Raw genomic sequence first — 25949 nt, forward strand, 5'->3', positions numbered from 1 at the left:
TTACCCGCTGAAGCCAAATCAGAACTTCAGTGGTGGGTTGACAATATTTGGCACAGTCACAGTCCTATCGCCGTAACCAATCCTAACATAACCATTGCAACGGATGCCAGTGCTTTAGGCTGGGGAGCTACTAACTCCATAGACAGCACAGGTGGCAGATGGACTAACTCAGAGGCATCGCTACTACAATCACTGGGCATTAACTTTTTGGAAATGCTCGCCGCCTTTTATGGGCTAAAAGCATATGCATCTGATATGCGGCACGTGCATGTTAGAATTATGATCGACAACACTACGACAGTATCTTATATCCAGCACATGGGTGGCATTAAATCAGTATCATGCGACAAATTAACTGCTATAATCTGGCAATGGTGTGTCGAGAGACATATTTGGCTATCAGCTGCCTATTTACCAGGCAAGCTAAATTTAGTGGCGGACACCAGGTCACGAAAATTCAACGACAACATCGAATGGATGTTGGACCCAAAATTATTTGCTAAAATTGTCAAGCAATATGGTACGCCAGATATAGATTTGTTTGCGTCTAGGTTAAATCACCAACTACCCATGTATGTGGCTTGGGAACCAGACCCAGAGGCAGCAGCGGTAGATGCCTTCACGCTGGATTGGGGAAATTTCTTTTTCTATGCTTTCCCTCCCTTCTGCCTCATCAGTCGGGAACTCCAGAAAATTCAGGCAGACTCAGCCTCTGGCATTCTGGTCGTGCCCGACTGGCCTACCCAACCATGGTTCCCAATGTTCCACGACATGGTGGTAGAGACACCAATGGTCCTTCAACACCACCCCCAATTATTGACTCACCCGGTAACTGGCATTAGCCATCCATGCCACCAAAAATTGAAACTCCTGGTTTCCAGATTTTGAACAGGCCTTACCGGGGATTGGGGTTATCAGACAGAACAATCACCACCATGTCGGCATCCCTGCGAGTTTCCACCAAGAAACAGTACCTGACCTTCATCAGGAAATGGGAACAGTACTGTCTGGATGCAGGGACATCCTACAAGACGGCTTCGATCTCGGATGTGCTGGAGTTCCTGGCCCACCTGCACCATGATCTCAAGATGAGCTACAGTGCCATCAATACGGCTCGGAGCGCACTGTCCGCATACCTCATGCCGATAGAACAGCATAGTGTGGGATCCCACCCTCTGGTCATCAGACTCCTTAAGGGGATCTTTAATACCAAACCCCCTACACCTAGATACACTCACATGTGGGATGTGAGTGTAGTTCTGACACACCTTCGAGGTTGGCCTCCGGTGGGATCCCTGAGCCTGGAACAGGCCACTTATAAAACCCTCATGCTCATGGCGCTTGTCTCAGCTCAAAGGGTTCAGTCGCTCCATCAGCTAAATCTGAACTACATGGTGACCACCCCAGATACCATTACTTTCACCATGCCGGGGTTGGTAAAACAAAGTAGACCAGGTACATCAAACTCCCCGTTGATCTTCCGGGCTTACCCTCCAGAACCTAGGCTGTGTGTGGTGACCCACCTTCATCATTATCTAGACACAACCCAAACGCTTAGAGGGAGAGAGAAAGCCTTATGGGTTAGCCACAGAAAGCCTTTTGGACGGGTAACCAGCCAAACATTATCCAGATGGTTGAAACAGGTCCTCAGCATGGCAGGGATTAACACAAATGTTTTTAAATCCCATTCAACCAGGGCAGCGTCCACCTCAGCGGCGGATAGGATGCAGGTTCCCCTAGACCACATCCTCAGAGCAACGGGATGGTCAAGGGAATCGACATTCCAACGATTTTACAAGAAACCGCTGATGGAACAGGACGTCTTTGCGGATACCATTTTAAAAACCGCAAAGTTATGATTTAAAGCCCATGGGAGCTAATTTTTGTTATAGTTAATAAACATTTCTTTTATAACTAAACAAACTTGTTGGTCTCTAGCTACCACTTCCTCCCTCGATGATCTTTCGGCAGTGAGTGATATAACTGTTACACGGTTTGAAATCACAGACCTTTGAAGTCTTCACGTAGTCACTCACGTGACTCCGAAGTAAAATAGTAAGATTAAACGAGTACTTACCAGTACGAAGTTTGATCTGTATTTTATGAGGAGTTACGATGAGGGATTACGTGCCCTCCGCTCCCACCCTCATTATATAGATCAAATTCGGACTAATGTCTCGTTGGTCTTTACTATCTTTACTTCAACTAGTGTCTATCTGTGATTCCACACCGCTGCTTGGAAGTATGCCGCGCCTGCGCGCTGGGTGGGTTCTTCACGTAATCCCTCATCGTAACTCCTCATAAAATACAGATCAAACTTCGTACTGGTAAGTACTCGTTTAATCTTACTATTTTATTGGAAAGAAAAGCACGAATGGAATATTGTTTAAGAAAGAAATGCAAATGCTGGAAAAATCGAAGGTAGACAAAAATGCTGGAGAAACTCAGCGGGTGAGGCAGCAACTATGGAGCGAAGGGATAGGCGACGTTTCGGTTGAGTCCCATCTTCAGTCTGATGTCGGGGGGGGGGGGGAAGAAAGGAAGAGGCAGAGACAGTAGGCTATTCTCTAATTTCAGGTAGTCCTTCCTGGGAAGGGGAAGGGAAGGAGGGAGAAAGCAAGGACTACCTGAAATTGGAGAAGTCAATGTTCATACGGCTGGGGTGTAAACTACCCAAGTGAAATATGAGGTGCTGCTCCTCCAATTTGCGGTGGGACTCACTCTGGCCATGGAGGAGGCCCAGGACAGAAAGGTTGGATTCGGAATGGGAGAGGGACTGGAATTGCTGAGCCACTGGGAGATCAGGTTGGTTATTGCAAACTGAGTGGAGGTGTTGGGCAAAGCGATCGCCAAGCCTGCGTTTGGTCTCACCCATGTAGAGCAGTTGACACCTGGAATAGCGGATGCAATAGATGAGGTTGGAGGAGCTGCAAGTGAACCTCTGCCTCCCCTGGAAAGACTGCTTGGGTCCTTGGATGGAGTCAAGGGGGGAGATAAAGGACAAGTGTAATTTACCATCCAAACCACCCCTCATCCCCTGGTACCTCCCTTTGCAACCATAGGAAATGCTACACTTGTCGCTTTACCTCTCCCCCTCGACCATTATGGGCCTGTCCCACAGGCAACTTTTTAGACGACAGCAGGAGACTGCAGTCGCCACATGGTCGCCGGTGGTTGCCGGGTAGTCGCCTTCATGGTCGTGAGGAGTTCCTGCATTTTGGGAACTAGTTGTGGCCTCATTATGGTTGAAAAATTAGTGGCGACCAGAATGAAGCCGCCATGGAGAATAGCGAGAATTCTCGTGCCATAGATGGGTTGCCAAGCGGTCGAAGTTTCTCGTAGGTTCTCGTAGGTTGTAACCGGTGCTGACGGGTGAATTTCATTGGCTCATTGGGGGAACAAAAGGTAAGCAGTAGTTTTCGGAGCCAAGAATAACCGACCGGTAATGTTAATGTCCGCCGAGCTTCACAGCCGTGTATCTCTAACTTCTTAAACGTTGTCTCCACTTCTCCTCCCTCCTTCTGCCCCCCCCCCTCTTACCCCCCCCCCCCCCCCCCTCTTTTAAAGGACTTACCGTACACTGTGCTTAACATCTTAATTACAGCGCCAACCTTCCTGTTCATCACAGTGTGTGTCTGTATCACATTGGCTTTGCACCGTGTGAATTTCACTCAGATGGCGCTCCCCCCGCTTACGCTGTCCCCCGCCTGCATAACGGACTGGTGAAGGAAGTGATGTATTTGTGTGTCTGTGTGTGTTCCACTCTGACAGTCGCCATTCCAGTTGCCGGTTTTTCAGGCGACTGCCTGCAATTTGACAGTTGCTGGCAATCGCCTGAAAAATCGCCTAAGTGCGACAGGCCCATTAGGGAAGCAACTGAAAAGATTTACCGGAATGATTTCATGAATGAGTGACCTCGGTTCAGTAGATAGGCTGGAGATGCTCGAGTGGATCTTCTTGGAACAGAGCAGTTTGAGAGGAGCTGACAGAGGCATTTACTATGATGATGGCTTTGGTCCAAGTGGTTAGAAAAGCAGAAGGCGTAAGACAGATGGTTGAAGAGTTGCAAATTGTGAAGCCAGAGGAAAGAATGTAGGGTCCAAGTTATCTACTGTGTGTGAATTGCCCAAACCTTGATGTGTCAGCTCACATTTTGAGTCCTTTGTTAAGACTGGATGAAATGAAATGGTGCCTTAACCTCTTGAGTGAGTATCTCAGAGTAGCAATATTTAGGATTATATGCAAGCAAATTCAAATTGCTGGTTTATTGTTGAGAAATACTGCACCTTGGAGCCTCCAAATTGACCCCTTTAGCTAAATTGAACATTATGGAAGTTAGGCAAATGACAAAGTTGTTACCAGTGAAATTCAAATTGATGCAATGGGTACAGTTATATATAAATGCACAGTTAGAAATGATGAAGCATAAATTGCCACAATTAGGCAAAATTAAATTTAATGGAGTGGGAAGTTTAGAAAAGTTGCAAGGTCTTTGTGGAAAAAATATTCATTTTGCTAAGCCTGAATGTTAATATGCTTAGCTTTTGACCATTATTGCTCCAGAAAAAGTGTCCAAAAATGTATATCCTCCAGACAGGCTTCTAAGTTGACAAGGTTTGTGAGGCAGGGAAGGTTATGGTGGAGACCACAATGTTTCAAGGATCCGTAGATCAGAATAGGGCCCAAGAATAAATGGATGTCATGACTTCACTGTTGCTGGAGTGGGATTTGGTGGGAAGGGAGAGGGGTATTATGGAAATAACAGCAAATAATTATCCAATGCCGGTCAACTATGATTTGGGAAATTAGTTAAGCACAAATATCCGGACCTCTTAGGAATGATTGGGACTCTGGGAGCCAGGGAAATGTTGCAATTGGCTTTTAGGCTCAGGTTTTCAATACTTTGAGTGGTAGCTAGGCGGGGTACTTTTGGTCAAAGTTCAGCTTCGACATCCAGGGGATGATAGGATGAGATCATTGGCTATGCAGGATGAGAGAAACCTGCCTGGAGATAATGATGTGGTCACCCTGGAGACATTGATGATTGGTGTGAGTGAATGTGAAGAGAGGATTGACCTGAAGACCGGTGAAGGTGTCTGGTAGGAGATCCGTATCTTGAGGTCAGCATAACTGGCCATGATAGGGTGACCAACCATGGCATCAACTACCATGGAATCATGAAATCATTACAAAAAGCAGACATTGCCAGCTTCTTACAGGGGGATCTATTATTTCTTCTCCCATCAGGCAGAAGATACAAAAGCATGTAAGCACATACAACCAAATTCAAGTAGTGTCTTCACCACTGTTATATTGAACAGACCTCTCGTATGCCGAGGATGAATTCCCACTCCCAATCTACCATGTTGTGGCCTTTGCAATTTTTTTCTATATACACTTTCTCCATAGCTGTAGCGCTATAATCTGCACTATATTCTCGCAGTACCTGATGTATGGTATTATTTGCCTGGATAACATAAAACACAACATTGTTCACTGTATCTTGGCATGTATGACAATAATAAACCAATGTCAATCAATATGAAATTGACTAGATTAAGCAAGCTTAATATTGTGAAGATTTGAACAGAATGAATTTAAAACATGAATTAGCCAGTTATTTTGTTTTAATAGCCACAATAAATCAAATCAAGCCAAGATTTAAGGTCTGTTCAAAGGTTGGATTAGTTAAGAAGTGACTATGCAAATCTGCAGAATCAGTCTGAAGAAGGGTTCCGACCCAAAACGTTCACCAGAGCTGTTGCCTGACCAGCTGAGTTACTCCACTCCCCTTTCGTCCTTTCGTGTAAACCAGAAACTGCAGTTCCTTGTTGCTACTCTATACCTGCTGTGGGTCCTGTCTGTAACGACAGTGAGACAGGAATCAGCATAAGCCCTACTAAAGTATCATCACATCATAACGTCCCTGTCTTCAACATCTCAATCACTCTGTTTAGGAAGGAACTTAAGATGCTTGTTTAAACCGAAGATAGACTAAAAAAGCTGGAGTAACTCAGCAGGACAAGCAGCATCTCTGGAGAGAAGGAATGGGTGACGTTTTGGGTCAAGACCCTTCTTCAGACCATCTGTGGAATCTGGGATGACACCCATGCGGTGATGGAAAGACAAACTCTGTGCAGTCAGCACCCATAGTCAGGATTGAACCTGGGTCTCTGGCGCTGTGAGGCAGCAGCTCTACCACTGCAACACTATATCACCCCACTTTAATTGGTATTTATTGTGAATGAATTATCAGTCATTTATGTTAACTTCATCATTGTTTTCTACTTTGGACATGTCTAAACTAGTTCGTTTTTTAAAAGTATGCTTTATTTCTTTTTTAGTATTCAGTCATGCCATCCATTCATTGGATGGAGCCACTTTGAGGAATGACTTTGCTTCTGTGCTGGAGGAATTTGGCAATCACTACATTCAAGAGGCGCTCTACGGATTTGAGGAGACTTGTACCATTTGGTTTCCAAATCGGTCAGTTCAGAAGCAATTATGGATGGAGTACCAAGATATCAGCAAAGGTTAGTATTTTTTTTGAGAATGTATGATTTGAGATCAGTGAACTTATTGCATTGAGTTGATTAGTTGTCCCTCAGAGGACTTGTACACAACTGAACTGACTGATGGAGAAATATTTCATGTGATTTTGTATCCAATGTATTGCAATTTATTGTTTGCTTAGAAAAGTAGGTGGCACAGCTGGTAGAGCTGCTGCCTCACAGCACTAGAATCCCGGATTTGATCCTGACCTTGGGTGCTGTCTGTGCAGAGTTTGCACGATCTCCCTGAGACCACGTGGGTGTCCTCTGGATGCTCTGGTTTCCTCCCACATCCCTAAGATGTGTGGGTTTGTAGATTGATTGGCCCTTTGTAAATTGCCCCTAGAGTGTAAGGAGTTAATGAGAAATTGGGATAACATCAAACTAATGTGAACAGGTGATCAATGTTCGGCATGGACTCGGAAGTGCCTGTTTCCATGCAGTGTCTTTAAACTGAACTTAAGCCAAACTTAAAAGCCAACACATTGTTGAGCCTATCATTGTTTGTGGAACTTGATCTTGTGGTTAAGTTGGGGAATGTTAACTTTTCACGATTTATTGGAGATTTGTAAGACTATAGCTGCTTGTATTATGAATGACTTACTGATAGTATGGAGACTGTAGAATGCTGTTATTGCAGGCCAGATCTTTTGCACTGAATGCAACATTTGGTGCATTGGGACCTTGGAGAGTGCTGTGAGCTTGTGTCTTTTTTTATTTCCACCAACGTGTGACCATTAAACCAAAAACTGTGAGGGAATATCAGTTGCAGACTATATTAGAGTTCGAAAAAAAAGATATATCGAACAGCATTCCCAAGATATATTGTGTACATTTGTTTCACTATTTTAATTGTAACATCCGAGTTACAGACTGATGCCTTTTTTTCCCCCGTACAAACCTGCCTTTGTTCACAGTAAACTATCATTCTAAATGTCCACTAATAGATAAAACTGTGCATGTTAAATTAATGATATGGTAGCTGACCTGCAACTAAAAGGTTTGGTGTGTGTTATGGAGTTATGGGTTAATGATTGTTTTACAGAGTTAACATTTCTCTTTCGTGTGATGGTGAATATTATGTTTCAAACTGTTGCAATGAGTAAAGCAATACCGAGCACATTCCCTCAGCCCATTATTTCTAATAGTTTTCAAAAGAGACCCAGGATAGACCTGGCATGAGAGAACATCCAGGTTTAGCATCTGCAAGGTGTTAATAACTGCTTGTCCTGCATAAATTTATAATGGAAAGGGAACTGCCAATAGGTAACAGATTTTCTGTTTGCCTGTTACAGTTATGTAGGATGGTGCTGAGTGCTGGACACAGTTTTATTTATTTTATTTAGTAAAGGAATATTGAAACTAGATATGGTAACTGTCAGTTATTGGGTTGAGAGGATTGTCCTATCATGATCTGCTAATAAAAGGCCTTGATAGCATAGATGTGGAGAGGATGTTTCCGCTAGTGGGAGAGTCCAGAACCAGGGGGCATAAAGCCTCAGAATAAAATAACATACATTTAGGAAAAGATATAAGGTGGAATTTCTTTAGCCTGAGGGTGGTGAATCTGTGGAATTCATTGTCACAGCAAACTGTGGAGGCCAAGTCATTGGGCATTTTTAAGGTGGAGATTGACTAATATTTGATTGGTAAGGGTGTCAAGGGTTATGGGAAGAAGGCAGAAGAATGGGGTCGAGAGGGAAAGATAGATCAAGCATTACTTAATTTGCAAAGTAGATTTGATGGGCCGAATGGCCTACTTCTACTATGACTTAGGAACAAATATGACGGTATCAGTTGGAGTTCAGCAGAAGGAGGGGTGATCTAATTGAAACATAAAACAGGAGGGGAGACGTTGAGATGTTTCCATTACTCAGCGATTTTTGAATGCGGGAAGGTATTCATGAGATATGGGGGCATTTAAAACTGAAGTATTTTCTCAGAGAATGGTGAAGTTCTGGATTGTGGAGGTCAGATTATCGGAGTATTTTAAGTGGAGATAAATAACTTTTGAAAGATCAGGGAACTGGCTGAGAAGGGAAGGTAAGCCTTTGGATGGATCTGGCCTGATCATATTGAATTGAGAAGCCAGGTGATCTGCCCCCACTCCTAGTTTCTTCTGTTTGTTCTCATCACAGAACACTCTCTGAAGACTGAGCTTTGCCATAAGCTGAGCCCTTTCATTTCACAATTATGACCTTTTGAATTCACCAAGGGATTTAAAGATACTTTCTATTTGTCGATAAATTTCCGTTCAATTTCTCCTTTACGATGTGTTTGGAACCACTTAGCTATGAATTCTTGTGTTCAGACTGATCCAGAAATTGAAGTAGCAGAAGACTATCAGAAGTCAGGTATTGTGTAGGAAGGAACTGCAGGTGCTGGTTTATAATAGATAGACCACAAAATACTGGAGTAATTCAGCAGGTCAGGCAGCATCTCTGGAGAAAGGGACTAGGTGATGATTCATGTCAGGCCCTTTTGCAAACTGGTATTGTCCAAGAAAGCAAGTTATAGGTTGTGTCGAGCTCAGTTAGTTTGAGTATCACAACTGATAGGGAATCAAATGCCATATGAAACACAAAATTAAAGTTTACTTTGTGAGGGAAACAGAAAGAGATTATATACTATTAAAAATTACCAACTTTCTGACTAGTTTGAGAAGTCTTAGCTACCCTCTGTCTGGCTACAAGCCTTTTTATTTGTGTCACTCTCTCCTGGAATAGTTCTACAGTTATCTGTGGAAGTTCTGATCTAACAAACTTCACTGATCTTCAGATTAACTGCTCAGCGATACAGTGGCTCTTTGTTTGATCTGCCAGCTTGCAGCCTGGTTGATAACATTTGACAATCCATCACCACAATGCACTGGGAGACGCGATTCAATGTACAAGGACCACTTGGATTATGTTTCAGAGACGCAATGAAGTGAAGTATAATTGCAGGTTCTTGTGTTCTGACAGCTGCTCTGAGGCAGCAGGAAACTGAGACACTAGTAAAAGCCTCAAGACATGTCTTTCCCAAACATTAGAAATAAATCCTGCTCACTGAATTCCTTCTCAAAGTGACTGACTGATGTGAGCAAAAGATAACTCCCTTGATTCTAATTTATTTTTGAAATGCTACAGTCCTAGATGCACAACAAGGGGCTAATATGAGAAACAGCAAGGATTGTCAAGTCTAGAGGTATCCACAGAGGTCTCATTACAAGACTAGCAATGGTTAATATCATCCGCAAACCTGTTACCTTCATTGCCAAGTGGCCTTTCCATCTACATGACTAATAAACAAAATATTTAAAGAAAGATAAAAAGAGAAAATGCACATTTGTAATGACCCTTCAGTTGGTCCAGACATGAATTCATAGAGTTTGGCCCAGTAACAGCTGAAACACCCTAATGATACATCAGGGAATTCACAGCAGAATTGATTACAAGAATAAAACCACTGGGTGGAATAATGTTAAACTAATACAACTGCTCTATTATTTCAAATAATTGTAATTAGATATTCCTTTTTCTTAATTTAACCTTCACATTTAGTGCATATCAGTCCAGTCTTTAGCTTAAGCATTAATCTGTGTGAGGGCAGCACAATGTCGCAGCGGTAGAATTGCTGCCTTATAGCACCTGAGAACCAGATTTAATCCAGACCATGGGTGCTGCCTGCACGGAGTTTGTAGGTTCTCCCTGTGACCGGGTATATTTTCACTGGGTCTTCCGGTCTCCTCCCACACTCCCAAGAGGTACAAGTTTGTTAATGTACAGGTTTGTTAATGTTTGTACACTTTTAGATAAAAGTGTAAATTGTTCCTGGCGTGTAGAGTAGTTCCAGTGTATTGGGTGATCGCTGGTCTGTGCAGACTCGATGGGCCAAAGGGTACCTGGAAGTGGCGCCGATGGACGAGAAGCCGATGCAAAGAAGTAAAAGCCATAGAACCGAATGAAAACGAGGCCGAAACGCCAATAAACTGAAAGAATATGAAGATGAAACACCTACTAACCAAAAGGATGGAACGCCTAAATGCAAACTAACCGAAAGGGCGAGACGTCTAAAACCCAAGGAACTGAAAAGCTGCATCGCCTAAAAGCAAACTTACTGAATGGCCGCTCTGTCGAAACGCCACCCACCTAAAAGACGGCGTCGCCTACAAGTCAAAGGACTAACTGCCGTTCAACAGAAAAGTCCAATAGCGAACATGACGTTGCCGGGCGGTGGGACTTGTCAGGGATTGCTCCAGACCCCCACGTCCATCACATCACTGTGAAGGCATGAACATTGTCTTACACCTCAGCTCCACCCGACCCGCAGCCCATGGAGGGCGGCCGTGGGAGAGTGGGGGCTGTCCCGAGGGATGCGCACCTTCGGCTGCTTTCAACTTGGTGCTTAGGTTCTGATTGCCCAGTCACCTATGGCTTGTGTGGGAAAAGGTTGCCCCCTCCCCTCTCTCTCTCCCCCCCCTCTCTCTCTCTCTCTCTCTCTCTCTCTCTCCTCTCTCTCTCCCCTCTTCTCTCTCTCCTCTCTCTCTCTCTCTCTCTCTCTCTCTCTCCCCTCTCTCTCTCTTCTCTATCTTCTCTCCCTCCTCTCTCTCTCCTCTTCTCTCCTCTCTCCCTCTCTCTCTCTCTCTCTCTCTCTCCCTCTCTCTCCCTTATTTCTCTCCCCCTGTCTCCCTCCCTTATCTCCCTCCCTTATCTCCCTCCCTTATCTCCCTCCCTTATCTCCCCCCCTTATCTCCCTCCCTTATCTTCTCTCCCTTATCTCTCCCCCTTATCTCCTCCCCCCTTATCTCTCCCCCTTATCTTATCTCCTCGCTCCCCCCCTCCCTCGCTCCCCCTTATCTCGCTCCCCCTTATCTCGCTCCCCCTTATCTCGCTCCCCCTTATCTCGCCCCCCCTTATCTCGCTCCCCCTTATCTCGCTCCCCCTTATCTCGCTCCCCCCTTATCTCGCTCCCCCTTATCTCGCTCCCCCTTATCTCGCTCCCCCTTATCTCGCTCCCCCTATATCTCGCTCCCCCTTATCTCGCTCCCCCTTATCTCGCTCCCCCCCATCTCGCTCCCCCTTATCTCGCCCCCCTTATCTCGCTCCCCCTTATCTCGCTCCCCCCTATCTTATCTCGCTCCCCCCCCATCTCGCTCCCCCCCGCTCCCCCTTATCTCTCTCCCCCCCTTATCTCGCTCTCTCGCTCCCCCTTATCTCGCTCCCCCTTATCTCGCTCCCCCCTTATCTCGCTCCCCCTTATCTCGCTCCCCCCTTATCTCGCTCCCCCTTATCTCGCTCCCCCTTATCTCGCTCCCCCTTATCTCGCTCCCCCTTATCGCTCTCCCCCTTATCTCGCTCCCCCTTATCTCGCTCCCCCCTTATCTCGCTCCCCCTTATCTCGCTCCCCCTTATCCGCTCCCCCTCTCCCTCGCTCCCCCTTCCCTCTCTCTCTCCTCTCCCCCCCCCTCTCTCGCTCCCCCTTCCCTCTCTCGCTCCCCCTTCCCTCTCTCGCTCCCCCCTCTCTCTCTCCTCCCCCCTCTCTCCCCCCCTTCTCCCCCCCCCTCACTACCTTCTCTCTCCCCTTCTCACTTTCTCTCCCCCTTTTCTCCCTCCTCCGTCTCCACCGGCGGGAATGTCCCACAGTAACTGACCGCGATGCACTACCATTGGACCCCAACCCCCACACCAGGGTGATTTCCCCCCCCCCCCCCCTCCCTTCCGACTTCAAACAAGCGCGCTCAAATTGAAATCTCACATCTTTGCGAGGGAGGGATGGAATGGATGCAATCACCGGCTAAAGCAAAGGCCGTTAGGACAGGGGAATAATGCCAGTTATTAACCTTGTTCCCGAATGTAAGAACGATTTATACATGTAACATTTTTGTTTTTCAATTAATGTAGCTTTGTTTTGATTTTTAATGCCGAGTTAAAACTCCATCCCGTGGGAAGGGCTTGCGGCCGCTGGTTTCACAGTGCCTGCATTGTTGGTAGATGTTGTATTTTCACACGGACCGCTGCCAGGTTTTGGTTAATTAACTGGTGGCAAAGGGCTTGTTTTCCTGCTGCATATTTAAAGTCTGAAGAAAGCAGTAAGCATTAACTCAAAGGCCTTCTATGTTCTTTTAGCTGCACGGCACTCTGTGACAGTAGGAACTGGTTCAGAACAATTGGATGGTGATTTTGTGCTCTTATTTACCCATTTAGCTGTGACTTATCTCCTCCAAACAATGTCACATAATCTCCATTGCACATTTTGACTGTTTATTGGCAAGCATCTGCAGTTATTTGTTTCGACATTTTGACATCTAACGATATGCTCCAGATATGCTGCCTGACCTGCTGAGTTACTCCAGCATTTTGTGTCCTTTTCTGTTTAACCAGCATCTGCAGTTCTTTGTTTCCATGTTCCTCGCTAAACTGCTCCTCTGTGACCAATGGCGCACAATATAGCTGGCTCTGGAAGTGGTAAAATCAAAATAAGGACTAGCTGTCAAAATTGAGGACTTAAAATAAATTCAGCATTGTGAAAAGCTTTTTGAACAAAAAAATGGCTTAGAAGTTCAGCTGCACCTTTGACGGCATGGAGCTTACAAAGTCTCGCTTCAGGCCTGATGCGACACTGCCAAGTGGTGCCCTTCACTAACACTTGCCAATGCAATTCCTTTGTGGGCTCCACAGCTGACAAAGGAAAATCCAGCAGTCCAAGCTCGGTCGTGCAGGAGTCTCATTGAGAAAGAATGTTAGCAATTGAAGTTTTAGGGTTGTGCAGGGAATTGCTCAGACATGCCTTTTGGGAAGGTATGGGATTAAGGGAGATAAGGGGGGGGGGGGGGGGAAGAGGAGAGAGAGAGGACGCTGCATGAGACTGGCTTGGTGGAATATTAGGTGTGAAACAATAGATCTGTGCCTTAGGGATTGGTGTGGTGCAAATACCTGGACTTTGATGTGGGAGTTAGTTCAAGAAGTCAGTGCTTAGATTCATGGACAAGGGCTTGATGTTTGTAAGTGGATGAGGTTCAGACCTTCTGACCTTTGGGTCATTCTCAATTAGAGATTCCAGAGATCTGTGGAACACCTAGAAACCTGGAGGTGCAGGACTTGTTCAAGAGATCGTAGATATTCAGAGTGACGTGGAGAATAAGGAGTGTAGAGAAGTTAAACAAAATAAGATAAAATAAACCTTTATGGGGTGTTCCATGTTTCAAGAAGCCTCTGATAGATGAATCAGCACCATGAGAGTGCCCATTGATGCGTGTTCCTTGGAGTCCTTGAGTTTAGAAAGATGAGGGGGGAATATCATTGAAACCTAATGAATAATGAAAGGCCTAGATAGAGTGGACATGGAAAGGATATTTCCAGTAAAGGGAGAGTTTAGAACCAGAGGGCACAGCCTCAGAATAAAAGAACATACCTTTAGCATGGAGATGAGGAGGTATTATTTAGCCAAAGGGTGGTGAATCTGTGGAATTAATTGCAGAGACGGCTGTGGAGGCCAAAATATTGGGTATTATTAAAGCAGAAATTGGTAAATTCTTGATTAGTAAGGGTGTCAAAAGTTACAGGGAAAATACAGGAGAATGGGGTTGAGAGGGAAAATAGATCAGTCATGATTAAACGGCAGACTGAATGGATCAAATAACCTAATTCTGTTCCTCTGTCTTGTGCTCCTTATGGAACAATGTCACTTATCCATTACTCCAAAGGAATGAAGCACTGAGAGTCAGACTGACCTCATCTCAACAATGACTGATGCAGAAATGATATCAACTGCGAAAGGGTGTTTCGCATTTGGATTCAACCTGTTCAAATTTCAAGAAAGGAATCAACAATCATATTTCTCTCAAACTAAACAATTTTCAAATGTATAGTCCTGAAATAATGCTGCCTGACAGGGTTTTGAGGCCCAATTAAATATACATATTATGTCATGTGTTTCATGGTATGCATATTAAATATAAATATATGCATACAATGATGGCTGGGGAATATAGTGTAATTCTCAGACAAAGGCATAAGTAATTGCCTTTTTACACAAGCTTTCCAATTTCCTTTCTTTAGTTTGAAAGCTCCTGCGGATTATAACAATTTGAATATAAATCCGGAAAAGCTAGCTTAGCCGGCATTGTCTGGTATTGTCTGTGTGAGGTGCCCTCATGTCGCAACAATGACTGTCCTTGTTGACCTTTTGTTTTCTTAGACTTTAAATAACAAGAGAAAATGGCAGGAGTTTTTTATTTTTAACGAAGCCACATCACCAAATGGATGCTCCAATGGATCATTCTTTTGCATTTGGGGCCTCATTTCTTTGGAGTAATGCACAGATTACATAGTTTTCTGTACAATCCATCAACACGCCTGTAGTTAGCTGCAATTTATGTGATGAGAGTGCAGCTTTCGTGGTAGAGTTTGAGAGAACGGGGCAATTGTTCACTGATTCCAGCAAGGCACTTTGATTCCATCCATCCTAAGCCCATAACATATTTATTGTAACAATTAATATACTTTCAAGGATACATTGCACATAATAGATTTTTAAGTTAAATTATGTCTCTGCATGTCAGACAAAAATAGTTTTACATTTTATGGTTTATTGAGCATCCCTCATTCTCAGTATGAGAGAAATTCAGTTAAAAAGAGAATGTTAGCTGGGAGACCTATGACTAAGCTGTGTCTGAGCCACTCTGTACATCACTAGGCAGTGCTAATGAATATACATTTAGTTTAGATTAGAGATTCAGTGTGGAAACGGGCCCTTCAACCCACCGAGTCTGCACCGACCAACAATCATCCTGTACACTAGTACTATCTGTAGGGGTTTTGCGTTTCCCTTTACTCCACTTTGGGCCCAACTGCCCGAGTTATTCTTTCCCTTGTCGGATGGTCAAACGGCCACCACTCCACTCGAGCGGTTTCCAAGAGAGAGAATACAACAAAAGGGATTCCCCTAGGTTCTAGACCTCGGAATTATGGTGGGATATGATAAAAAAAAAGGTTGAATTGACCAGAGTGTGCTGATGAGAGAAAACAGAAACCAAGATGGACTCAAAGCAAGTCTAAAATTTACAGGCTTTATTAAACAATGAGAAATCGAATCTCACCAACACTACACTAAGACTATGGACGGAAAACTATCGGGCATGTCGTAAAACTTACTTTACACAATTTTACCCCCCTTTCCCTTTATCTTCTCAACCTCTATCCTATTTCGGGAATTTCACCAGGTCACTGGGATACTCACAGCTAGGTCAATACAGGCCCACAAGCTGTCCAGCAGAGCAGAAAGAGAGAGAGTTCTGGCTTGACTCCTGTTTTTATACCTGAGCTTCCTTTGAAACCCCCAGGTGGACCTCTGGATCAAAGGGTTCTTTTGATGATTGCCAGTTTCGATCTGGCATGAACAATAGGCTTCCGATGATGAGGGGTTTGCTGATGTCATGATCCCTCAGCCTGATTGTTATCCCATCGCCTGGATGGGCTCCTCTTGTCTCGATGGATGGGTAATCCAAGATGGTGATTGTGCTTGTGCTTGTGCTGGCCTGTTTACCACCGTCTGCTGAGGCTTGGTTCCTTCCTTTGTGTATCCAAGATAATCTCGTTATCTCCGTCTCAGCCTTTCCTGTCCACATCATTCGCACAGTTGTGTGATGCCGAAGTCCACAGGCCAGACAGGTTTGAAACTTGAAACTGCTTCTTTCTGTGGATTGGGGGGTTTTTCCGTTGCAGCCAGCAAATCTGTCCTTTTAAAATATCCATGTCCTTATCCGAGTTCTTCCATAATTTTGGAGGATTTGCCCCAATAACTTACATATCCTACACTCGAGAAACAATTTACAGAAGCCAAGTCAACCTACAAACCCACACGTCCTTGGAATGTGGGAAGAAACTGGAACTTCCAGAGAAAACCCACGCAGTCGCAGGGAGAACGTGCAAACTCTGTGCTGACAGCGCCAAGGTCTCTGTAAGGCAGCAGCTCTACCTCTGCTCCATTGTGCCGCCAATACATACGTACTATGGTGAGCAGCTGTGTCATATTTGGCCCAAGGATCATCCCATTAGGAATGGAAGAGATCTCATCGAGGCAGAGAGGCAGTCAGCTTGCAATGGAAGGTGCATTTCCTTGGCCAAGTCTCTGCCATTGATGCAAGCCTACTTGGCTCTATCCCGTAGCAACCTGCCACATTCTTGGTGTTTCCCTGGCTGGCATGAGGTTGGAAAGATCATACAGGTCCACCACCGATTTTTCAGCACCCTTGGTTTCAGAGACTTTCTGGATTATCTATTTTGCTGGATCAACAACAGTCACGGCCTCCAACGGTACAGGAACAATCCGCCTTGGCCGTCGTGGAGTCATGATAACGGCCCACATGTTCGGCTATGGGAACAGATCTGCCGCCTCTGGCTAGGCCAGAGTTCCAGAGCTTTGGCCGCAGGGGGAATATTTGATTGATGGGAGAAGTTCCGATGAGGTTGAGATTGGCCCTCTCACATGGCCTAGGCGCCACATTTTTGGGGGGACTTCCGATATGGCAGTTTCAATTTTACCGGAATAAAGGAGGTGCCAGAGTAGCAGTTGCTTTGAAATCAGTGGTGGGCCTGTATAACAAAGACAATAAACAACATAGCTTCTGCATAAGAATGAGTTCCATGAAGCACTAAATCGTGGCAGAGAAGCAGTTTTTGGCCTCAACATGTGACATTATTAGGAAGAGAAAGATATGCCCAAGAATCTCAGAGACACCATAACCGTGAGCATCACCCTGACAGGAGGCATCTGATTGCAGTAATTATAGTGGAATCTCCCTGTTGTCTGCCATGGGAAGGTTTCATCATGAGAACGGGTGCCACAGTGACACAGCGGTAGAGCTGCTGACTTGCAGTGCCAGAGACCCGGGCTCGATCCTGACCATGGCTGCTGTCTGTACAGAGTTTGGATATTCTCTTTCTGTTCACGTGGGTTTTATCCAGGTGCTACAGTCTCCTCCCACATCCCAAAGATGTTCAGATTTGTAGGTTAATCAGTTTCTGTAAATTGTCCCTAATGTGTAGGATAAAACAAGTGTACGGGTGATCGATGGTAGGCATGAAGCCGGTGGGCCAAAGGGCCTGTTTCCACACTGTATCACTAAACTAAACTTAGAATCATCCTTGAACACCATTTATCCCTTGTCAAAGCATATCTCAGAATTGTAATATTGATGAAAAAGCATAATGGAAAAGATTGATTGATTAAAAGATTGGTTGAAAGATGCGGTGATGAAACAGTCCCTTCAGCCCCTCGAGTTCAAGCCGACCACCGATCACCCGTTCACTCCAGTCACCTCCAATCTGTCACCTCCACTCCAGAATCAAGACCACAGTAATTTCAAGAAGGAACTGCAGATGCTGGAAAATCGACGGTAGACAAAAGTACTGGAGTAACTCAGCGGGTCAGGCAACATCTCTGGACAAAAAGGGAAGAGTGACTTTTCAGGTTGGGACCTTTCTCAGAATGAGTAAGGGTTCGAATCCCAAAAAGTCACCCATCCTTTTTCTCCAGAGATGCTGCCCTTCCCACTCAGTTACTCCAGCACTGTGTGTCTGCCTTTGCTTCTGTGGCTAACTGCTTTTCACCAATTATACCATACTTGGCATTGTTTCCTGGTGACATCACAATATTAGTCCAGCCACTGTGTTTTAATAGTTGGGAACTGGAGGAATAAGTTAACATAAAAGACCCAGAGATGGGGTTGAAATAATTCCTTGGTTTTGTGGATGAAACATGTGAATAGTTTTGTAAATAGATGTGTCTTGATTCAATGCGTAGGTGTGCCCTGAAAGGTGATGTGTCAGGGGGTGGCATTAATTAGGCAACACATACATTTTAATGGGCTCCTATTCTATACTCAGAAGAATGTTGTTCAGTAGGTAGAATTATAAAGAGAAAGGCTGTGTGACAAAGGGCTTGGTAGTTAGAGCATGCAAAAGAACAGCCATTATTCTACTGCCAGATTTTTTTGACACTTGGATGCATTGTTAGAAGGTGCAGTAAAAACTGAAAAATAGGGACCAATTTTCAGCTCTAATACATCGTGTAGAATGTTATTCCCAATTAACCAGGGCAGTAAATTAGTCAGGAATCTGTTTTGCTTGATCACTACTTCATTTGGCCATGGTCATGCTTGGAGGAAGGCAGATTGCAAAGAGTTCAGGCAAGTCTCTTGTGTTATTAGTACCTATGCAGCAGCTAGGCTGGGCTCTAGTTTGGTTGCTCAGCTTGAAATTGATCCCAGTATCTTATATTGTAGAGATGAGAGTACAATTATAAGGAAACTAAAAGTTCTGGGTGGGATTTTATGCCACCACTGAAAGGAAGAGAAACTTGCATTTAAGTAGTGAAGGAAGGAACTGCCAATGCTAGTATACACTGAAGATAGATGCAACATTCTAGAGTAACTCATTTAGGTCAGGCTGCATCTCTGGAGAAAAGGAATAGGTAATGTTTTGGGTCGAGAACTGGAAAAAGGTCTGAAGAAGAGTCTCTACCTGAAGTGTCACCTATTCCTTTTCTCCAGGGATGCTGCCTGACCTGCTGAGTTACTCTAGCATTTTATGTCTTGCATTTGAGTAGAATCTTTCCCGAACTTTACTGGATATGCCATTGCACTTCATTGCTGTCGAAGGGTTCTCGCCTTTGTGATGAAGGAATCACAGGTAGACAACTAACACAAAGTGAATACTGCACAAAGCCGTATAATTATGATCAGACTAAATATTGGTCAAAGCAATGGAGAGAAAATTCCCTGCTGTCCTTTAAAATAGTACCATGGGCCACCTCGTCTGATAAATATTTCCTGCAATGATGCAACACTGGGACTTATTATGTGAGTTTCATATTGGTTTATTTTGTGAGTCTCTGCAACAACTGACCCCAAATATGACCTATCCTTGCTGGCAACCGTGGAGCTGGAGTGGGTGGGCTCTCCAGCAAGTACTTGGTGTATACCCCACTGCGTTCTGTGCAGCAAGAGGTAATGTTTGGAGCAGCACAGTGGCACAGTAGAGCGGTAGAATTGCTGCCTTACAATGCCAGGGACCTGGGTTTGATCCTGACTATGGGTGCATGGAGTTTGTGCATTCTCCCTGTAACTGAGTGGCTTTTCTCCGAGTGCTCCGGTTTCTTCTCATACTCCAAAGCCATACAAATTTGTAGATTAATTGGCTTTGGTAAGTTGTAAAATTGCCCATAGTGTGTAGGACAGTATTAGTGTAAGGGGTGATCGCGAGCTAGCGCAGACTCTGTGGGTCGATGGGCCTGTTTCCATGCTGTATCTCTAAAGTCTAAAGAAAAGTTAAAGTCCTCTCACTCAGGGCTGCCAACATTGGGTGAGAGTTGGGAGTGAGAAATTTGTGAGAGACCAAGCCCGAGGTAGCATCGCGACCTGGGGGGGTACGGAACATTGGTACGGAACATTTGCATTTTTCAGCTTGAAATTGTACAATATGGTGCATACTGTAGCGAGTCTTATAACTTACACTTGAATGCAATATATATGCTTTAAATTAGATTGGAGCGTTTTTGAAAGGGGGGAGGCTTTGCGATCACTGATCACTGGCCTTGGGGGTACCCGGTGAGGTAGTGGAGCAACCGAGTGGGGAGAGGGTGTGGAAGAAGGGTAGGAACCTTTTTAAATTTGATGTATTAAAATCATGTTTTAGTGCACTGTAGAAGTATGATTTCAATGTTTTTTGTATGAAGTATTTTTAAGAGGTAACTTTTTAAGGGGTAACTTTATCCACACAAAGGGTGATGGGTGTATGGAGCAAGCTGCCAGAGGAGGTAGTTGAGGCAGGGACCATCGCAACATTTAAGAAAAAGTTAGACTGATACATGGATAGGACAGGTTTGGAGGTATGGACCAAAGGCAGGTGGCGTAGCTGGGACATGTTGGCGGGTGTGGGCAAGTTGCGCTGAAAGGCCTGTTTTCACACTGTACCACTCTATGACTACATTATACCTCCACCATGCATGAATGCTTCAAAATCAAGTGATCAAGTTTTATTGCCATACTCAAGCATAGAAACATAAAAAATAGGTGCAGAAATAGGCCATTCAGCCCTTCAAGCCAGCACTGCCATTCAATATGATCATGGCTATTCATCTAAAATCAGTACCTCTTTCCTGTTTTTCCCCCATATCCCTTAGCCCCAAGAACTAAATGTAACTGTCTCTTGAAAACATCCCGTGAATTCGCCTGCACTGCCTTCTGTGGCAGAGAATTCCACAGATTCACAACTCTCTACGTGAAGAAAGTTTGTCCTCATCTCAGTCCTAACTGTCCCCCCCCCCCCCTTTATTCCTAAACTGTGACCCATGGTTCTGAACGCCCCCAACATCAGGAACATTTTTCCTGCAGTTACAGTAAGTGAAAATCTAGCAGGCAAGCAGGATGCTTTCACCAATCACCCCCATTTGAAGTCCACTACCTTCCACCGTTTCTACCCAGTGCTTGGTACTTACTTCCAGCAGCCACTGGTTGTCCTCCAGGATGCACCGAGCCGCAGCCTGATCCATGCCGGTCACCTGGGCAAATTCGACACAGAGACTCTCTCTCTCTCCCCCCTCTCTCTGTCTCTCTCCCCCCTCTCCTCCCCCCTCTCTCCCTCTGTCTCTCCTCTCCCCCTCCCCCCCCCCTCTCTCCTTCTCTCTCTCCCCCCCTCTCACCCCCCCCCCACCCCCTCCCCCCCCCCCCCTCCCTCCCCCCCCCCTTCCCCCCCTCCCCCCCCCCCCCCCCCCCTCCCTCCCCCCCCCCCCCCTCCCCCCCCTCTCCCCCCCCCCCCCCCCCCCTCTCTCTCCCCCCCCCCCCCCCCCCTCTCTCTCCTCCCCTCCCCCCCCCCCCCCCCCCCCCCCCCCCCCCCCCTCCCACCCCCCCCCCCCCCCCGCTCTCTCCCCACTGTCTCCCTGTCTCCTTCCCCTCTCTCCACCTCCCTTTGAGAGTCTGCCCCTTCGGCACAGAGACTCTCGCGGCAGAGGCACAGCCCTTCCGACGCCTTCGACGCCCGGGACATGCACTGTCCGGAGTGCTCCATGGCCAGAGCTGCAGTGAGCGACACGCCGGCCCTGGCAAACACTCGTCCGTCCCGACTCCTCGCATCTGTTCCGACCGCTGGTTCTGCTCCCATCCCTCCCGCAGCCCCGGCTCTCCAACACCCGCGGACCATGCAGTTTATCCGAGTTTTGAAATTTTCGTTGATCACAATTTCTCACCACTGAGCGTGAGAAATTTCTGATGAGCGTGAGGGCGTGAGAGTTTGCTTGAGGGCGTGAGTCTCACGCTCAAAGCGTGAGAGTTGGCAGCCCTGTCTCACTCCAGCTGATGTCATGCCTCATGCTCCTCCTCAAGGGAAAGTTGATGTTTGTCTCTGCGTGCATGCATGAACAGGCTATGCAAAACCCGTCCCCCGTTTCACAGCTGGATGGAATAAACCACTGCCACCCTTTCCCAGACCTCTTCACAAGAATTCTGATGTTGCCCACCATTCAGCCACCTTGAGCCAGTGTGCAGTGGGGTTGCTTGTAGGATGTGTCACCATCAACCAAGCAAAGTCTTGATGCTTACTTGAATGTTCTGGCTGAGAGGCATCCTGCCAAAGGACTGCAGATTCTGGTTTACCAAGGAAAGACACAAATTGCTGGAGTACCACAGTGGGTCGGGCAATATCCCTGGAGCACATAGATACATAGGTAATGTTCTGAGTCGGGACCCTTCTTCAAACTGATGAAGTAGGGGGAGAAAGCCGGAAAGGAGAGGTGGAGGTGGGACAAATCCTGGCAAGTGATACAAAGTGTCATAGCAACTCAGCAAGTCGGGCAGCATCTCTGGAGAACATGGATAGGTGACTTGTAAGGTCGGCACCCTTCTTCATATTTGCAGGGATGACCTCCTGACTACACGACAGCATCCACCAACACCTTGTCCCTCAATGATTTAAGGTCATTTTATGCAGACTGCTGCCATACTGGCCTTGGGTATTTATTCTGAGGCTGGATTGTATGGCATGTGTTCAGCTAAAGGTTTCTTAAATGTTGCAACAGTACCTGCCTCAACTACCTGCTCCAGCCGCTCCTTCCATCCACGCACCACCCTTTATGCAAAATAGTTACCCTTCAGGTTCCCATTAATTTTTTCCTCACCTTAAACCAATGAGTTAGTGTACTGAGGATTTTCTTGACATTCCTTCTGCCTCCTGATTCCTAATCTCCTTTCCTTGCAACACTCCTGATTTTTAGAGATACGGCACGGAAACGAGGCCTTTGGCCCACTATGTCCGCGCTGACCAGCGATCCCCGTTAATCCGGAGCACCCGGGGAAAACCAACACAGTCACAGGGGGAACGTACAAAATCCATACAGACAGCACCCATAGTCAGGATCAAACCCGGGTTTCTGGCGCTGTAAGGCAGCAACTCTACTGCTGTGCCACTCCGCCGATGGTTGGCAAGGCTGATATGTGCCATGAGGTTCCATGCCCTTTGAGGCTGTTCAGGAGCAGTTGAGGCTTTTATCACCATATCATGCCCTTCAGCTAAAACTGATTTATTTCAGCATTAATCAAACCCTGTTTTCCCCTTTTATGTCTCATGTAGTCATTGGATAGGGATGAATTGCACTCTCTGGGGTAATTAATTATTTAACTCTCTTTGAACATCAGTCAATTGAGCACAATTTGCAACTTTCATCAGGTAGCATTGGCTTGTAACCATTTAAATCTGATCAACAAACTTGGTCAAAGGCACAGCATTGCACTGGAATAGGCCCTTTAGCCACCAACATTTGTGCCGAACATGATGCCAAGATAAAATAACCTTATCTGCCTGCACATGATTCATATCCCTCCATTCCCTGAATACCCATGTGCCTATATAAAAGCCTCCTAAACACCACTGTCTGCCTCCACTTTAAACTTTAGCCCCATTGTATCATCTAAGTCGATCTCCTGTAGATCCTCATGTGATCACTTTCTCCTTTAAACTTTGCCCATCTCACCTCAGACATTTTTGTCATTTCCACCCTGGTAAAACAATTCTGACCCTATCTTTGTTTCACATCAATTTATATACTTCTATCAGGTCTCCCGTCAATCTCCATAATCATCCTCGTCTGTTCCACCAGAATTAAGAAAGTGGAATGAAGTCATGTTAGTCTTCAAGGCACTGTTGCAGATTTCAAATTAACGCAGGGACACAAAAATGGAAGAAATACAGTGAGGTACGAGGCAAGAGACATAGATGGATGATAAATGGAGACACTGGGGTAGTCACAGATAAAGACTGTTGTAAAGGAATGATAGATAGAAAGACATTGATAAAGACTGCAGGAATGAGAGGCAAACAAAAGTCACTAGGAAAGAATATGAGACAATCAGGCTCTGCTTCAGCACATTTTATCTCTTTATTAATGGGATGCCCATTTAACGTGCAGTTATCTTGTATAAGACCATCATTTCAGATATTTGTCTAGAAATTGGTTTGGAAGGTCATGGTATTTCTGCTCAACACAATTCAATATTAACAAAAAATGAAATGTAATAAAAAAAAATCGAGGACTTATTGCAAGCAGGATGAAGTGGCAATGATCCATCTACGTCATCTTGGGACTGCTGAGCTAACACGCAGTGGAGATCAGACGTTGCTGTAAAATCCAATGGTGGACAACACAGGCCTAGTGGCGACAGATAGATTTTCGTACACACATGCACAGTCAATGCACTATCTCTCGCTTGTAATGTCTGCTTCAGCACTGAAGGGGGCAGTCCAGAGCAGGTCTCACTCGAACCCTGGAAAATACCCACATATAGGAACACTTCAAAATAACGTACTCCCCAAGATCTTAGTTGTGATCCCCACAATGCCCACCATCATACCAGCTATGTCGATCTCCTATAGATCCCCATCTGATCTATTTCACCCCGCACATGACCATTCTTCAAGCTTCTCTGCAACACCAATCTGTGGAACAACCTCTCAGTCCACCCCCATCAACCCCAGCACCATCCCAATTTCTCTGACTCACAAACTCAAATCCTGCCACTCCACCCCCCCTCAGCATTGGCCTGTTGACCAACAACCCAACCCATCCCATCTACTGACCTGATGACACAGCCTCCGATTCTCTACTTCGCACACTCCAATCCTACCTTCCCCACCAACAGACATCCCTATGCAAACCACACATTTATAGACCAGCTGATCCAATGCCCTCCCTACCCACCCACCTTATCTACAGACCTGCTGACACTAACCCACAACAATGAATAGTCTGAGCAAAACCCCATCCACAGGTCTGTAGACTTGGGTCCAAATGCTTCTTAACCATTGTGATAGTACCTGCCTCAACTACCTCCTCTGGCAACTTGTTCCATACCCCCTCCACTCTCTATGTGGAAGAAGTTAACTTCGGAAGATTGAATACTCCAGTTTGAAGTAAGCTATTCCCTTGTTCCTGCTTCTGTTCGTCCACCCAGTTTCTATAAAATGAGTTCCTAATAAGGACATTGACCACCTGATCAATGTCCCTATTTATCTACCCTCTGCTCTGTTTTATAAACTGTAAACTCTCAACTTTTCTTGTTCTTATCCAAAATATGGATGTTTCTCTTACTACAAATGTTGTTTGACTGGCTGAGCTCGTCCAGCACATTTAGAATTTGGAGATACAGCGCGGAAACAGGCACTTCGTGTCACTGACTCCACACCGACCAGCGATCACCCCGTACATTAACATTATTCTACACTAGTGACAATTTACAACTTTACTGAAGCCAATAAACCTACAAACCTGTACATCTTTGGAATGTGGGAGGAAACCGGAGCACCCAGAGAAAACCCATGCAGTCAGAGAGAATGTACAAACTCTGTACAGACAGCACCCGCAGTCAGGATAGAACCCAAGTGTCTGGCATTGTTAGGCAGCAACTCGACTGCTATGCCACAGTGTACTGTTGTTCCAGATGGTCTGAGGTCTCTATCTTTGCTGTATTCCAACTATAAGCCACTCCCTCATGATCAATTAGCCAAACACCAATGATCATCTGCTTGATTTTTCTCTACTTCCCAATTATCTCCTAATTTTACCACCCTGAGCCATCAGCCATATGGTGACTCACACTCTTGAACGTCCACCTACCAACCCAACCCCAATCCAACAGGAACTTTCGTATGAGCTCTTCTCTGCAAGTATTCCTGGCACAGTCCTCCCTCTGAACCACTTTATCCCTACTATTCCCTCCCCAACTCATTCCCTCTGTCATCTCCACTCTCCACATTGATGGGAGATTTTATGATATAAGGACTTTGAGCTAATTTGTATGTGCACATTTCTGTGAACAATGACTGGTCAAACATATCTGCTTTTCAGGAGCACTCATCTTCAGAGTTGCCA

The 25949-nt window shown here is 45.5% G+C and overlaps 1 protein-coding gene across 1 annotated transcript in view; it reads left to right on the top strand.

Annotated features, from left to right (window-relative positions):
• astn1 (astrotactin 1) overlaps positions 1–25949 on the top strand; it is a 1772582-nt gene that overhangs the window by 1463975 nt on the left and 282658 nt on the right. Inside the window, exon 16 of the mRNA XM_055641960.1 lies at positions 6345–6533. Within this exon, the coding sequence (XP_055497935.1) occupies positions 6345–6533 (189 nt within the window). The remainder of the gene's footprint in view (positions 1–6344; positions 6534–25949) is intronic.

The sequence above is a fragment of the Leucoraja erinacea genome, chromosome 10, assembly GCF_028641065.1.
Source record: "Leucoraja erinacea ecotype New England chromosome 10, Leri_hhj_1, whole genome shotgun sequence".
NCBI lineage: Eukaryota > Metazoa > Chordata > Chondrichthyes > Rajiformes > Rajidae > Leucoraja > Leucoraja erinaceus.